Genomic DNA, 13173 nt, shown 5'->3' on the forward strand with positions numbered 1-13173 from the left:
ACATGGTTAATACTAGGAGAGCTTAAAGGCAGGCTGTGACACCCTTTGTATCTGAATTTCAGCCTGGTTTTTTTTTTTCATCTTGCTTTATGCTGGACTGTTGCCTGGTTTTGCTCTGCATAACTGATACTTTTTACAAAGCAATGCATATGTTTCAGGAAATGCTAGCTTTTCACTCCTGAGGAGTGAAATTATTGCTTTTAACCAAACTTACAAGTGACTGCCCTGATCCTAGCGAGCATGATGTAAGCAGAGATTTATAAATGAACATTAAATTAATGTTATTTCTATAAAATAATATTTCCTGAAATAAGAGCAATTTTTGTGTTCATCTAGGATCTGGGACTAATGAAACAAGGCTTTTAATCTTTCAGTGCTCTTCTATCTATTGATATATTATTGTAAAATTATTATGACTTATATGATTGATATCCTGCTAGGAAACATCTTTTTTTGTGAAAGTTCATTTTGAAATATACAGGCATCATTAACAATTTTATAAAGATACAGCCACATATTAAAAAAACCCATGCAGATAGTTTGCAAGCTTGTTAAAGATTAGTAATTAATAGAAATGTATTATTTTCTGAATCACAGAAAATCCTGTTTCATTGCTTGCACTAGAGCTGAAGTCAGCAATGATGGTAGCAGTGAGGACTGTAACAGGTTTGTGGCAGCAGATTAAAGTTGGATGGTTGAAGTAACCGTCAACACTAGTGATCCAACCCACAACAAATACTGCTGCCACAAAGGCCTTACAGCCAGTCTGTTAGTGAATAAGTTCCTGAACTGCTTCTAGTTTTGACTTTGTTTTTTTCTTAATACCCCAGGCTGAAAACTGCAGTGGTTCAGAAACTGATTAAGGAGCATCTTGGCCATCCATTGTTAAAAATGGAAGGAGAAATGGGCTTGGGAATAGACTCCCCCATCCAGTTCTAGTCCACAGATGCGTATCTATCCAAGCCCAATTTTCCTGCACTCTGGTTGATATTGGTGTGGTCCCCAATGACGTTTAAGAGGAAATGTGAAAGGTTCTTAAATTGTTGGAGGAGGAAAAAGAGAGGTGGTAGAGGTTAGGTATTCAAGATGGTGAATATAGTTGTTTGTAAGGTAGAAAGAGCGAGGCCAAAATGACATTTAGTAGTGTTGGGGTTTCTTGGCAGTCACCTTCTCCCTCTATTTCTGTCCTTCTTGAATAAACCTGTTTAGCTTGGTAGGTATCATGATTTGAGGGGGAGCAGTTAGGTATGGGGTTATCAATTGTTGGTGAAGTCACATTCATGCTGTAGTAAAAGATTGTACCTGACTGGAAAATCACTGAAAAAGACTCATGTAGCTGATGAAGATTGTGGCTTTGTACTGTATTGCGAACAGCCACAATCTCATGAAAATTCAAAATGTTTTCACTGATTTGTTTCTCATTGTTTTCCATCCCACTCAACATTAATCAGCTCCCACTTTACCGGACTATGAAGGAGTCGATGCATCTCTCAATGAAACTGCTACTACAATAACTGTACTCTTGAGACCGGCACAGGCCAAAGGTGCACCTATCAGGTAAAAAAAAAAAAAAAAAAAAAAAAGTCAAGAAGATATTTTTTAGTTGATTATATGCTGTCTTGCAACTCATAGAGCTGTTCATTTCCAAGTGATATTCATTTGACATTACTATTGTTTTTCTTAGCTAGACTGAACTTGCCAATAGATCTGTAATTAAAAAGAAAAAAATATTGGGTTTTTGTTTTTTTTAAAGAGATAATCATTACCTGAATCATCCAGCTGTCTGTCCTGTTTGGTTTAGGGTCCCCAGGACCACCTCCTATCCATTATCATTTCATTTTACTTTCTCACAGTGTCTCTGAAATATGAGGTTGAAAGGTGCTTGTCAGAAAGTGGATTTGAAAATAACACTTCCTCTCCAGTGCTTCAGATCAGCTATTCTATAGCATGTATGCATGATTGGAAAATTGGAAGCTCAGAGGAAATGGGAGAATAATAGTGATGAATACAAACTATTTGACCTTTTTCCTCTCAGAGTGCTTCTTACTAGAAGTCATGTAGCAAGCTATTAAATTTTATTTGGCGTGTCCCATAATCATATTAAAATGTTTCATTTATGTTAACTTTGAGGGGTCTTTCCCTTTCTGCTCTCTATTGAGAGATAATTTAATTCTGTTTGCAAAGATTCGTCCACATCCTGCTCTTTACTTCTACTTGTTATTGCAAAAATTTTGTGGTATTTTTTGAGTCCATTTGTGTTTTAGTGATGTGGCTGCATCAGCAATATTCAGGGACAGGGTTGACTAATTGGGGGTTAATTAGCTACTGAGCATCAGAACTTTTCATGCTCTTACCCTTGTGACATTTTAAAGAAATACAGGCTAATACATTTCATTCTGGGTTACATTAAGTCAAGTTACCGTGGCTCAGCTGATGTCGAGCGATGTGCCTGAGCCTTAAAAGAAGAGGAAAATTAACTGTTTCTTAAGTCTGTTTCCAGACTTAAGAACATCCAAGAGGAATGTATGTTTTACATGAATGTTGTGGGGATGAGTGACATATCTATAACCATTTTTATGTGCTTGTTATTTAGTCACCCTTATGGTTGATATGATCAAGTTATTTATTTATATTCTGTCGTAGAAGACAATCCAGATTCATCCCCTTTATATTCATAAATAAAATTGTAACCCCATACATCAGTAGTTTCTGAAAGATTGCCCCGGAGCAAACCTAGGATTATTTTGGCTGCGAAGAATGATAAGATGTACAGGACTACATTCAGTACAGGACTTGGATTCCTAAAATAGGGGTTTTGTTGAATTGATACAGTAGAAACCAGACCTGTGATCTGAAAATGCTCCCAAGTTATGCAGGTGCTTAAACTCACCATATGCCTTTGTAGATGCTTTTAAAGCCTTCCAGGTGTCTTGCTGCTGGCCGTATCCAAAGCAGTCCCTGTTTGAGAAATGTGGTATCTGTCTCTCATCTAATCCATGCCAAATCCTTTCAGTCTTGTGGCTGGTCCCCTGAGGGGACTGATGTGTAGGCTGGCCCAGAGCACGCCTGCCAGACACCACTGGGATCTGCTGACGGTGGTGCACATCTTCTCTACAGGAACTGGTCTGTGGCACATTTGTGCAGACAGCAGCAGGCTCCTGCGTTCGGTCCCGCCGCTCACCCTGAGAGGAGTCAGTCTCGCATCCCGGGTTTCTCTCCTGGGGGTTTTCTTTTGTGAACTGGCAGCGTGATGGGATGTGGCTAGAGCATTACTCATACCTAGCTCAGGGTGCTCTGGTTTCTCTGCACTGTAGTGGCAGGCAAGTAACTCTCTGCAGAGTAAACCTGCAGCACACCACCTCACATTTATTCTCTCCGTTTTCCTTACAGCGTCCTCAGTTCTATGGCATGAGCTTGTCACTGTGACCTATGAAGGTGGCAAAAAGGATCTATGTACTAAATGTTAATAGATAGTTTGATAGAGATAGTTTGATAGAGTATTAATAACTGTTGTTTGACTATGTTCTCAAAAAAGCATACATATTTCTTCCTGTCGCCTATCTTCCATCTCCACTTTAATTCATTTCTAAAACCTAAGAGATTACATTAAATTTCTAACATCAAGAGGCTAAGGAAGTAAGTCCTTCACCATAACCAGAGAGCTGGGCTTTATTCTTAAAACAAACCGGGTGTTTTAGTCCTTACTTGGAATGAGGAGCATTCTCCAGGGGAATGCAGAAGACGTCGTCCCGTTCTCTTTCCTGAAGTTATGCATATTGCAGTCAGGTATTTTTCAGCAGCTTCTTAATAGGGGAGATAAATGTAGCACACTGAAATTATTAATTGATTCAGTGCACTTTGCTAAACTTTATGATGCGTTTTAGTGAAGCTTCACTCCACCCACTCTCCAGTTGTGTTTCCACTACAAGCTGGCTTGCTGCTATGAGTGTTACTCAGTGGGTGGGAAAAAATGCATCGCTGTACCTGCAACTGTGATTGAGTACAAGGGACTCAAATGCTGTTGTTTAGCCTGAAACTGAAGAATACAGTTGGCTTTTTGAAAAGGTTCGTTTGCACCCAGTTCTCTAATCCCTGGAGCTGTAGATGGTCAAAAGATCATTTTATTTAATAGCAGTAGGTCCATGTTTAAAAAAAAATAGAAAAGAAAAAAAAAGCTTAGTCTGATACTCTTTTGCTTTTACAAACAGAATTACACTATGATCAGATTTTGTTGTACCTCAGCCTCTCCATCAGCACAGCCCCCCCCGGAAACAGATGTTCCTTAAGTCAAGTGAAATCTTTGTGTGTCTGTCAATCATTTCTTTAAGACACTACATGCCATAGTTGTCACAGTTTAAACATGACTCTAATCATATCTTCCCTGTCAAGTGTTATCATGTAATCCCTAGCATTCTTTATGGCATCCTGAAGTTTTAAAACAAATTACAAACTAGAAATGCAAAGGGAGACAGGGCTGGATGGCTCAGGCTCGCTGGGAAGCATGTACCGTATCACCATCAATCTTGTGGATGAGGTCCCACTCAGTAGCACCAATGGTGCTTCGGTGATTCATTTGAAGATGTGATTTGTCACTGTAGTTTTTCTGAAGGATCATAACAGAGCACCAGCAAAACAACCTTTTGTTCTCAAATCGTACTGCAGATGAGGATTACAAAATGCATATATCAGAATCAGCATAGACAACTTTTTAATGATGAAATTCATTTCATTTGATTGGTAGTGTTTTTCTTATACCTCCATATACAAAATCAAGTTGTTTTCATTTAGCAACAAGACTAATTAAGTGGACTGTGGCAGGGAGCCAACTTCGTCGCCAGTCAGACTCCCAAGAGCTCAGGTTGTAACTTGGGCTGTCAGTCAGTCTGGCACCTGTAAAAGGAGAGGACACTGTCTCTCCACTAGACACGTGGAAGGAAATCTCTAGCTGATATTAATGTCCAGTCAGACTAGGGCTGAAGTATGAACAACATGTTCACCACTGCAGTACCTGTTTGAGAGCCTGAGTTTTTAGGGAGGAGTGAAAAGCAATATCTGTTGGCAGGGGCCTCCTTAGGCTGCTTGTAATTCTTGTGGTTGATCGGGAGGTTCTCTGCAGGTGTTCTTAAGTAAAAGTTTTTTGACATCAAAAATAATTTCCTCATGCAAAATCTCAGCAGAGGAGCTCTTCACCTGTTATATCTTCAATAATTTCTCTGCTTACCTGGCTGTCTCAGGCAGCTGTTTGGCCTTTATGATCCCGGTTACTTATGTAGAAGCTTCTGAAATTTGTATTACTCTTCCGAATAGCTCAGAATTTATTTTAGTCATCAGGGAGAAGGGATATTGTCATCTAGATTTTCCACCCCTCCCTCTTTCTTTCTCTCTTTTATTTCTCATTTGCTGTATGGGAAGACTGGGGAAAAAAAAGCTATTGTAGGAATTCCCTCAGCTCCAGTCACAAGAAAGCTCTCTCAATGATTGAATTCCCACCATTACACAAAAAATGTGTAGAAGACGTAACATAATTGAAGCTAGGATTAGTGATATTTAAAAATCCGATGATAAGCAGAGTACATAGCCTTTAAACTTTCACTTATAGCCTGATATCAGACCACCTTTGCAGCCAGTGTGCACCCTGCTTTTCAAGTTGCAAATTTAACTTTGGCTTGTGTCTTCACATCTTACAGTGGAGTGTCCTTTCCAAACACTGTTATATGTCGAGTGGCAGTGCTGCTTTGTAGCCAATATAGTGTTAGTAAATGGGTTTAAACAGATGGTATCATGAAGGGCCCAGAGGTAGATGACTGTATTCCTCTGTGCCTTGTTGCCCTATAATGTTGCATGAAAAATACTGCCAGCTCCCCTTTCCAAAGAGGACAGGCACATCTTTTATTTAAAAAATACTTTGTGAAAATTAAAAAAAAAAAAAAGTCTTGTTGGAGACTTTAAAGACTTTCTGTCATTGGGTATTCTTTTTTTAACTAAAAGTAATTGTATAGATGCAGTTGGCTACAATGTGTATATTTATTTCTTATTTTCCACATTTTGTAGTTTTTCAGATGTGGGGGCCCAAAAAGCATTGTTTTTGGAAGTGTATTTTATGTAAATTAGTTTGTTTGAAAATTTTTGAGAACGTTCACATTTTATTGTGATCTCATGCTTAAAATTTAGCCGTGCCTTTTATATCATATTCAAAAATTATTGCGTGTTTTTAAAGAATGCTATTAAAAGAGACTTTCTTAATATTTAACTCTCATGCCCTTCGTCTTTGATTTTTGATTTGTTTTGGTCTCCAAAGAGACCCTTAAAAAGGAGATGTGCTTTAAAAAAAAAAAAGATACCTCATTGACCCCTTATTCTGTAAAATGGGGGGGAAAAGGGGGGTTAATTTTGTAACTGGTGGATCTCGGCTTCTGAGCTGCGTGACAAACCGGGCTGTTCCAGGAGACAGTTGCCTCCGTTGCGTGCAGGCGTTGCAGTGTCCTTCCTCTCTCCCTGCTGGCTTTCTCCTCCCATGTTGGCAGGGTGTCATGGATGACAAGTTTCCTCCTCTCCTGGCACTTCGGAGAGCAGAATTTGTGTCGGTCCCCGTCCTTTGGCAGCTCACAAGAGAAGACTGCAGAATGGAAGGAGCAGAGACATGGTGTCTGTGTTCCCAGTACTCTCCAGTTGGTTGGCTGCCCAGCTCAGGAGCGGTAGTTTTAACCCTGCCTGGGTCCAGGGCCAGGCCAGGGAGGGAATGAATGCCTGTAGTCATTTCTTCCCTTGGGACTTTATAAACAAAAATTATTTTTAATATTTTACATCCTGTCAAGTTTGGTAAATATCAATGTTTTAGGTTTTTTTGCTGCTACATTGATTTTGAAGCATAAAGAAAAATTCTGGGTGTGCAAGGGTCTTGTGGAAGTGATTTGTTGGTGCAGGCTGCATTAACTGGACATAGTTAATACATAGAGTTTACCACAGAAGTTGATTTATAACCAAGTTCAGTTCACAGACAGTTTTAGAGAAACAGAGATCCCTGGAACTAACTCATCATTTTTTTGTTTACATTCTTCTTTTACCTAGAGTTTCAAAAATGAGGTGACTTTTTATATTCCTCTTCGTCACTTTGAAAGGGAAGAGGCTTTCCTCCTTAATATTTTAGGTGCTAGGAAAAGGGGATGCTAACTTCTTCTTTTAGCTCAAGAAAGACATGAAACTAATTTCTTATTTTTTCTTCTCTCCTTTCTTCCATTCCCCAGTATCGTACTTCATCTCTGCCACTACAGTTAGTGGGTTTTCTGGGCAGTAGTAGCTGAGAAAATTGACAAAATAATTTAATGCTGCACCATAAGTTCTGAAATGAGGAGGACTGTCTTTGCCTTTGCCTTTCGGAGTCCCTGCAGCAAAGCAGTGACATTTCCAGAACTCTGTTCAATTTTACTTTTTCTGTTTAGAAAGCTTTGAAACAAAACCAAGGCAGGCAATTCTGCCAGTTTAATTGAATAACTTTAGGTCTCGTCTACATGCTTAGGCATATTTTCTTACTAATCTTTCATAAGGTCCTCAAATGTATCTGCATATAAATGAGAAATTGTGTGCACGTATACAGATGTGTATATACGTGTGTATGCATACATATAGTTCTTAAAATCCAAAAAACTTTTTTTCTTTTCTTTTTTTCTTATGAACTGACAAATTGCCTCCTGCTCTCAGTATGTAAGTTCTGTACTTCTGCAGAGCAGAGGAAGCTGATAATGAGTTGGTAACATCCTGCAGCTAAGTAGTTTCCCTAAAGGAGAAAGAAGAATTATAATTACTTGTTCTATTTTGAGCAGGTGATTTTGAAAAGTGACCAAGCCATGGACCATTTCAAATGAGGTATTGGGAGGTTGAGATCGTGTTTTAATAGGCCAAATGCCATCTGCTACAGCAATTTGTAATGTTTTACCATTGACAACTATAGAGGAATAAAGCAGTCTTATTTTGGTGGAATGGACAGTTTTCTGTCCATCTGTGCTTGTATTACAGCATGTCACTTGTATTTTAGATCTGCATAGCTCTGAGCCAAGACAGAAGCCACAGCAAGGTCAAGGGTGGAGAAGCCTGTCAGCACATTCTGTCTCTAATGATATGACAACTGCAAATTGGTGCTTCAAGCACAGCCTGGAGGCAGTCATTATGTTGGGCCTTGAAGCTCAACTTCCTCTAATATTGTTTCAAAGGAAAATGCTAACTTCAGATGCTTCTGATTAGCCAAGAGTTTAATCTGTTGTAGTTTAAAGATTCATTCCTGTGTTTCTTCAAAAGAAAAAAGCCTTAAAAAAAATCATTGTGAGGAGGTTGTATATAGATTTGTGTTGTTGTTTTTCCTGAAAAAAATGGATGCTGTTTCTTTCCAATGACTGAATTAGGTAGCTTTGCTATATTTCAAGCCTTTGTTTCTTCTCTGCATCCATACATCTGCTGTCTTTTCCTTTTTTCTTTTCTTTTTTTTTCTTTTTAAGTTCACACAAAGAATTGAGGTAATATTTTTATGAGACTAGCAATTTGACCTTAGCAGGTGACCTTAAATATGCCGATCTTCCTCTGTTTCACTAGCGCCTACCAGATTGTTGTTGAGGAGCTGCACCCGCACCGAACAAAGAGAGAAACGGGTGCCATGGAGTGCTACCAAATCCCCGTCACCTATCAGACCGCTCTTAGCGGAGGGTCGCCGTATTACTTCGCTGCTGAGCTGCCCCCAGGAAACCTGCCAGAGCCAGCCCCCTTCACCGTGGGTGACAACAGGACTTACCAGGGTTTCTGGAACCCACCGCTGGCTCCTCGGAAAGGCTACAACATATATTTCCAGGCCATGAGCAGTGTTGAGAAGGTAAGTGCCAACCATACCTTTCTCCTGGAAGGACTCAAACACATGCCCATGCTGACAATTAGGGCTGTCAAAGTTGGACGTAGGAGGTGCTGGCAGGGGCACAGCAGTAATCCCTTCCATGCTGTGGCAGCATGCCATTCACATTTCACACTGCCCTTGTATCATAGTAACTGCTACTAGATGAGAGTTTAATACATCTTGTACTCATCATCTCAGCGAAGTAATTTCAATGCTGTGACTCCACTTTCTTGGTAAACAACATCCACAGCCCATTCCCCAGTTCTCAGTACTTGCGCACTTCAGAAGATTAAATTACTGCAGGATAAACAGAATGTGGGCTGCTCAGGAGGCTAATAAAACGTTACAAACTTTTTGAGACTCTTGCACTGACTGTCAAATAAAAAGTAAAAATTTACTTGAGCAAAAGTAACCCCAGACCTATGGTGTGTTTTCGAGAGCCTTTCTGGAAAGGTGTACTCGGGGCTTGCTCCACAGCTGTGCAGTAATGAGAGTATGGCTGTCGCTCACCTTCATTACCTCCTTGGTGTTTCGTTTTTAACTCTGTCGCTGAGTACTGCTGCTGGCTCTTTGTGCATATGGAAGGGGGAAATGCGCCACAAAGGGGGTTCCAGGTAGGAAGAACAACTGTGGCTCTGCAAGCCCCGTGCTGATGCTGTTGAATGGTTTTTCCTCTCATAAATGAAAAATGGGGGAGGGGGAAAAGATCAGTGAGGAGGGAAAACGTGATAGAAGGTTCAGATATTTAAAAATTTAAATCTTTTGTTTAGAGTTTAGAAAACTGAAGGTAATGTGTCTGTAAAGAGTTTCCATAGGGAGTGTCCAGGCAGGTCAGAAAGGAGCTGCTCGATAGACAGCCAGATCAATAGCCACTGAGACTCACCAGAGCCATGGAAAAAGAGCAGAAACCCTAGCTAACAGGCAGCCTTGCTTTGGAGCATTTTGAAGAAAATCTCACCTTCTACCTATGGTTATGAAAATTACATATGTGTGGAGTCAGAATGGGGACAAAGCAGGAGCTAATGAAACTGTACTAGAACTGTCTGAGAACTGGAGGCTTTTTCTGATAGAAGAGACTGTTCCTTCTTTCTAAGTCTTATCTATAGACCTGTATGAAGCAAACAAAGCAAAATAAAAGGTAACTGCTAATCATTCATATTTCCCTCACCTGCTACTTATACTCCCTTTGCTTCTGTTGGCTTCCAGCTGTCTAAATTGTAAGGAAATTTGTTTCATTCCACAAGAAATAAATGAGAGGGAAAAGTAAAACAAAAATATTAAATACAAAAATAGATCTTTATTTTGGCTTTTAAATTTTGACAGATAAGTAGAAGACAAGGGAAGAACAAATTATTTTTTTTATTTAACTTGATTTCAGTTTGTGAGAGAGTTTAATCCTAAAATGGTTTTCTCTGGTATGATTTAAAACTTTTGGATCCAGATTTCTGTTCCTAGAGGGATTTGGGCGGAGATTTTGTTTGGACTGCACTGCATTCTGCCAGGACAGAGATCTAGTGGTTCTAAGATAACCTCTGAGCTGCAGAATATTTAAACAGGTGCTTTACTGTAAACCAGTAGGCTCACCAAAATAGTCAAAGGGAAGTAAAGTATGCTCTGAAATACACTGTAGGGTTGGCATGAGGGTTAGTCTGTGATCCTTGCAGACAATTTTGAACAAAAGTGGACAAGTAAATCCAGTAACTGGGGAGAATGCTAATTAGGTAAGATTGTGTCGATGAACTTTACAGGGCTTTCATTTAGATTGAAAAAAATTGTCTTTATGGATCAATTATGAAAAGCCTCAACTCACAGCTTTGCTCGTTCTTTACAAGTTGTGTTTACAAAACAGCATCAACATATTTTACCTGTTGCTCGGGAATCTTCAAAAGAAGAGAGATCCCAGGGGATGTATTCAGGGATGGAGTGCTGGGGGGGTGCAAGACTAGAGGGACCATATTTTATAGAGTGAAACTGTCATTATTATATTTTCTAATTACACGCTAATATTGTTTGGAGTGATCTAATATAGCAGCAGCTGCATCCTCTCATGCAACCTTATGCTATTTCAGTATGTTTGCCTTCAAAATGACTGCACATTGTACAAAAAGGTCAGAAAACCCATTTATGACTTACCCTCGTCTGTTCAAGTTGTCCAAACTGTGCATAACCAAGTCATTTCTCTGTTCATTTATTTCAATTGCTGACCAAAGTTCTGAAGGAGGCAAAAAAAGACAAAAAACATAAAAAATGTCTTTGCATGTGCAACTTCTTCTGAAGCACATCACTGTCAAATCACTGTCTTTCCTGGGCAGATTATGTAGGTTGTAGATTAACTGTGTCATATGTGAGGGGATACCTGGGCTGCTTCTATGCTAATTCCACCCTTGGAAGCATAAGGGAGCATGTTGGTGACATGCTTAAGGTAACTATTCAAGACCATCAGGATGCAGCAAGACAAGTTAGTTTGGACACAGTGCTGAACAAATGTGCCACCTTTGCTGCATGGTGCTGTTGGAGGTCAACGCTGGCTCAGGATTTCTGTGCCGTGACATAAAGAGGAGCACTAGTCCTCCCCTCTTCTTACACTGCACCCTCTCTCTGTATTCTTATGGCATGATTTCCATTTGATTTGAACAATCTGAAATGTGGCCACATCTGGGTTGTCCTGCACCTTTTCTCCCCATCGTTATCCTGGATAGTACAGATCGATGTCTGGATTTCATCTAGCTTTTGTAAAGGCAAAATCATCCAGCCTCTTCTTCCCTGCCGAGCCCAGAGCCCTGAGCCACCTTGTTGGGTTGTCCCAGTTGATCAGCAGATCTAGGATGAATTTATGGAACATGGAATGGGGAGGAAAAGAAAAAACAACCTGATCTGACTGTTTTCTTTACTTTTCCCTCCTCAACAGGAAACCAAAACTCAGTGTGTTCGAATAGCTACAAAAGGTAAGAGATTCGTCCCTCCAAGCAAAGTAGCTTTTTTTTAATGAAATGTGGAGTTTCTGTTAAATTTGAACCAAAGCCAGCACTGTCTTTCTATTTTGAACCATGTGATTGTCTTAAAATGTAATGGACTACTGTTTTTTATTCTTTGGTGTTGGACCAAGAGAGTACTGTTCTAGCAACACTCAGAATTTAGACAAAATAAATACTCCTTTGTTTTCCCTGCCTGTGGTTTTCAAGATCTGTTCTTAGGCTGCTGGAGCATTGCAGGCGGCAGATAGATGGACTGGAGACTAGAAAGCACACTTGGTAAACTGTCTGTTATGCTAACAGTTATTTCCAAGCAGGGGTGGAAATAATTTAAATGAAGGACACGATAGTTAATTTTCCTAAGTAAGAGCTCCGAGTGCCAAATGTTAGCTAGACATAGGGGAGGGCTGATTTGGGGAAGGCTCATGCCTGATAGCAAGTGAGGGCCAGGGCTAAGACTGGCTGTACAGCTGTGAGAATAAATCATATTGACCCCACATCCAGTGGGTTAATCACATATTGCTCACTCAAAAATGCTGTTTCATCTTCAAATGAGGACTTAGTTGTTCTGCTTTTTGTTATCTCTTGCTTTGACTGTATTTATAGCCATTCATTTTGTTTGCTTGATTGTGTCAACATGAGAGTTGTTTGATAGACTCCGGCAGCATAAACAAGAAGGGAGCTTAAAAATGCTGAAAGAGTACTCTGCAGAGGCTCAGCACTACTTACATTGTCTCTTTCTAATTGCATATTGATGTTCAGCATAAAAACAACTTTAGATATGAGCAAGTGGGCACTGAAAGTACTGTGGTGGCATTTTTTCAATCTCTTCTTTCAATTTAAAACTTGTTCCAATTAAAAGCTGATGCCTCTGATGAGGTGGTAGCAACAAAGCATTTTCTTGAGAAACTGGAAAATAAAATGTACTTCTCAAGGTGTGTTAATATTTTTGTCAAGTGAAGTAAGCTAATAAAAACAGGAAATTAAAACCGTGAGCTAAGTCTTCTGTGAAAAGTACATCAGCATTATCTTTCTTATGTGTTCCTGGCAAGATTAAAAGTTTGAATTAAAATATATTTGCATAAACAAATATTTATGTACCACAGCATGTATTGCTAGGATTTGAGTCAAGTGAGAGTCTTGAAAGGCTCAGAAATATCCTCAAATACTGCAGAAATATGGAATGAGGAAGAGGAGAGCAATGGTCCCTCTCATCATAAATTTTCTGGAGAGTAATAACAAAATGGGGAAGGAGTTCACCTGGCTTGTGAGGAAATTATTTTTTACTTAACTATATTCGGTCCACCGATGTCAAAGCAATGTTCA

At 39.6% G+C, this 13173-nt stretch overlaps 1 protein-coding gene across 1 annotated transcript in view; it reads left to right on the forward strand.

Moving 5' to 3' along the window:
* The window catches only part of PTPRK (protein tyrosine phosphatase receptor type K), a 361688-nt gene that overhangs the window by 282750 nt on the left and 65765 nt on the right, over positions 1-13173 (forward strand). The window contains exons 11-13 of the mRNA XM_068396216.1: positions 1452-1557; positions 8584-8857; positions 11784-11820. Of these exons, the coding sequence (XP_068252317.1) occupies positions 1452-1557; positions 8584-8857; positions 11784-11820 (417 nt within the window). The remainder of the gene's footprint in view (positions 1-1451; positions 1558-8583; positions 8858-11783; positions 11821-13173) is intronic.

This window comes from Nyctibius grandis, chromosome 1 (genome assembly GCF_013368605.1).
Source record: "Nyctibius grandis isolate bNycGra1 chromosome 1, bNycGra1.pri, whole genome shotgun sequence".
Classification (NCBI taxonomy): Eukaryota; Metazoa; Chordata; class Aves; order Nyctibiiformes; family Nyctibiidae; genus Nyctibius; species Nyctibius grandis.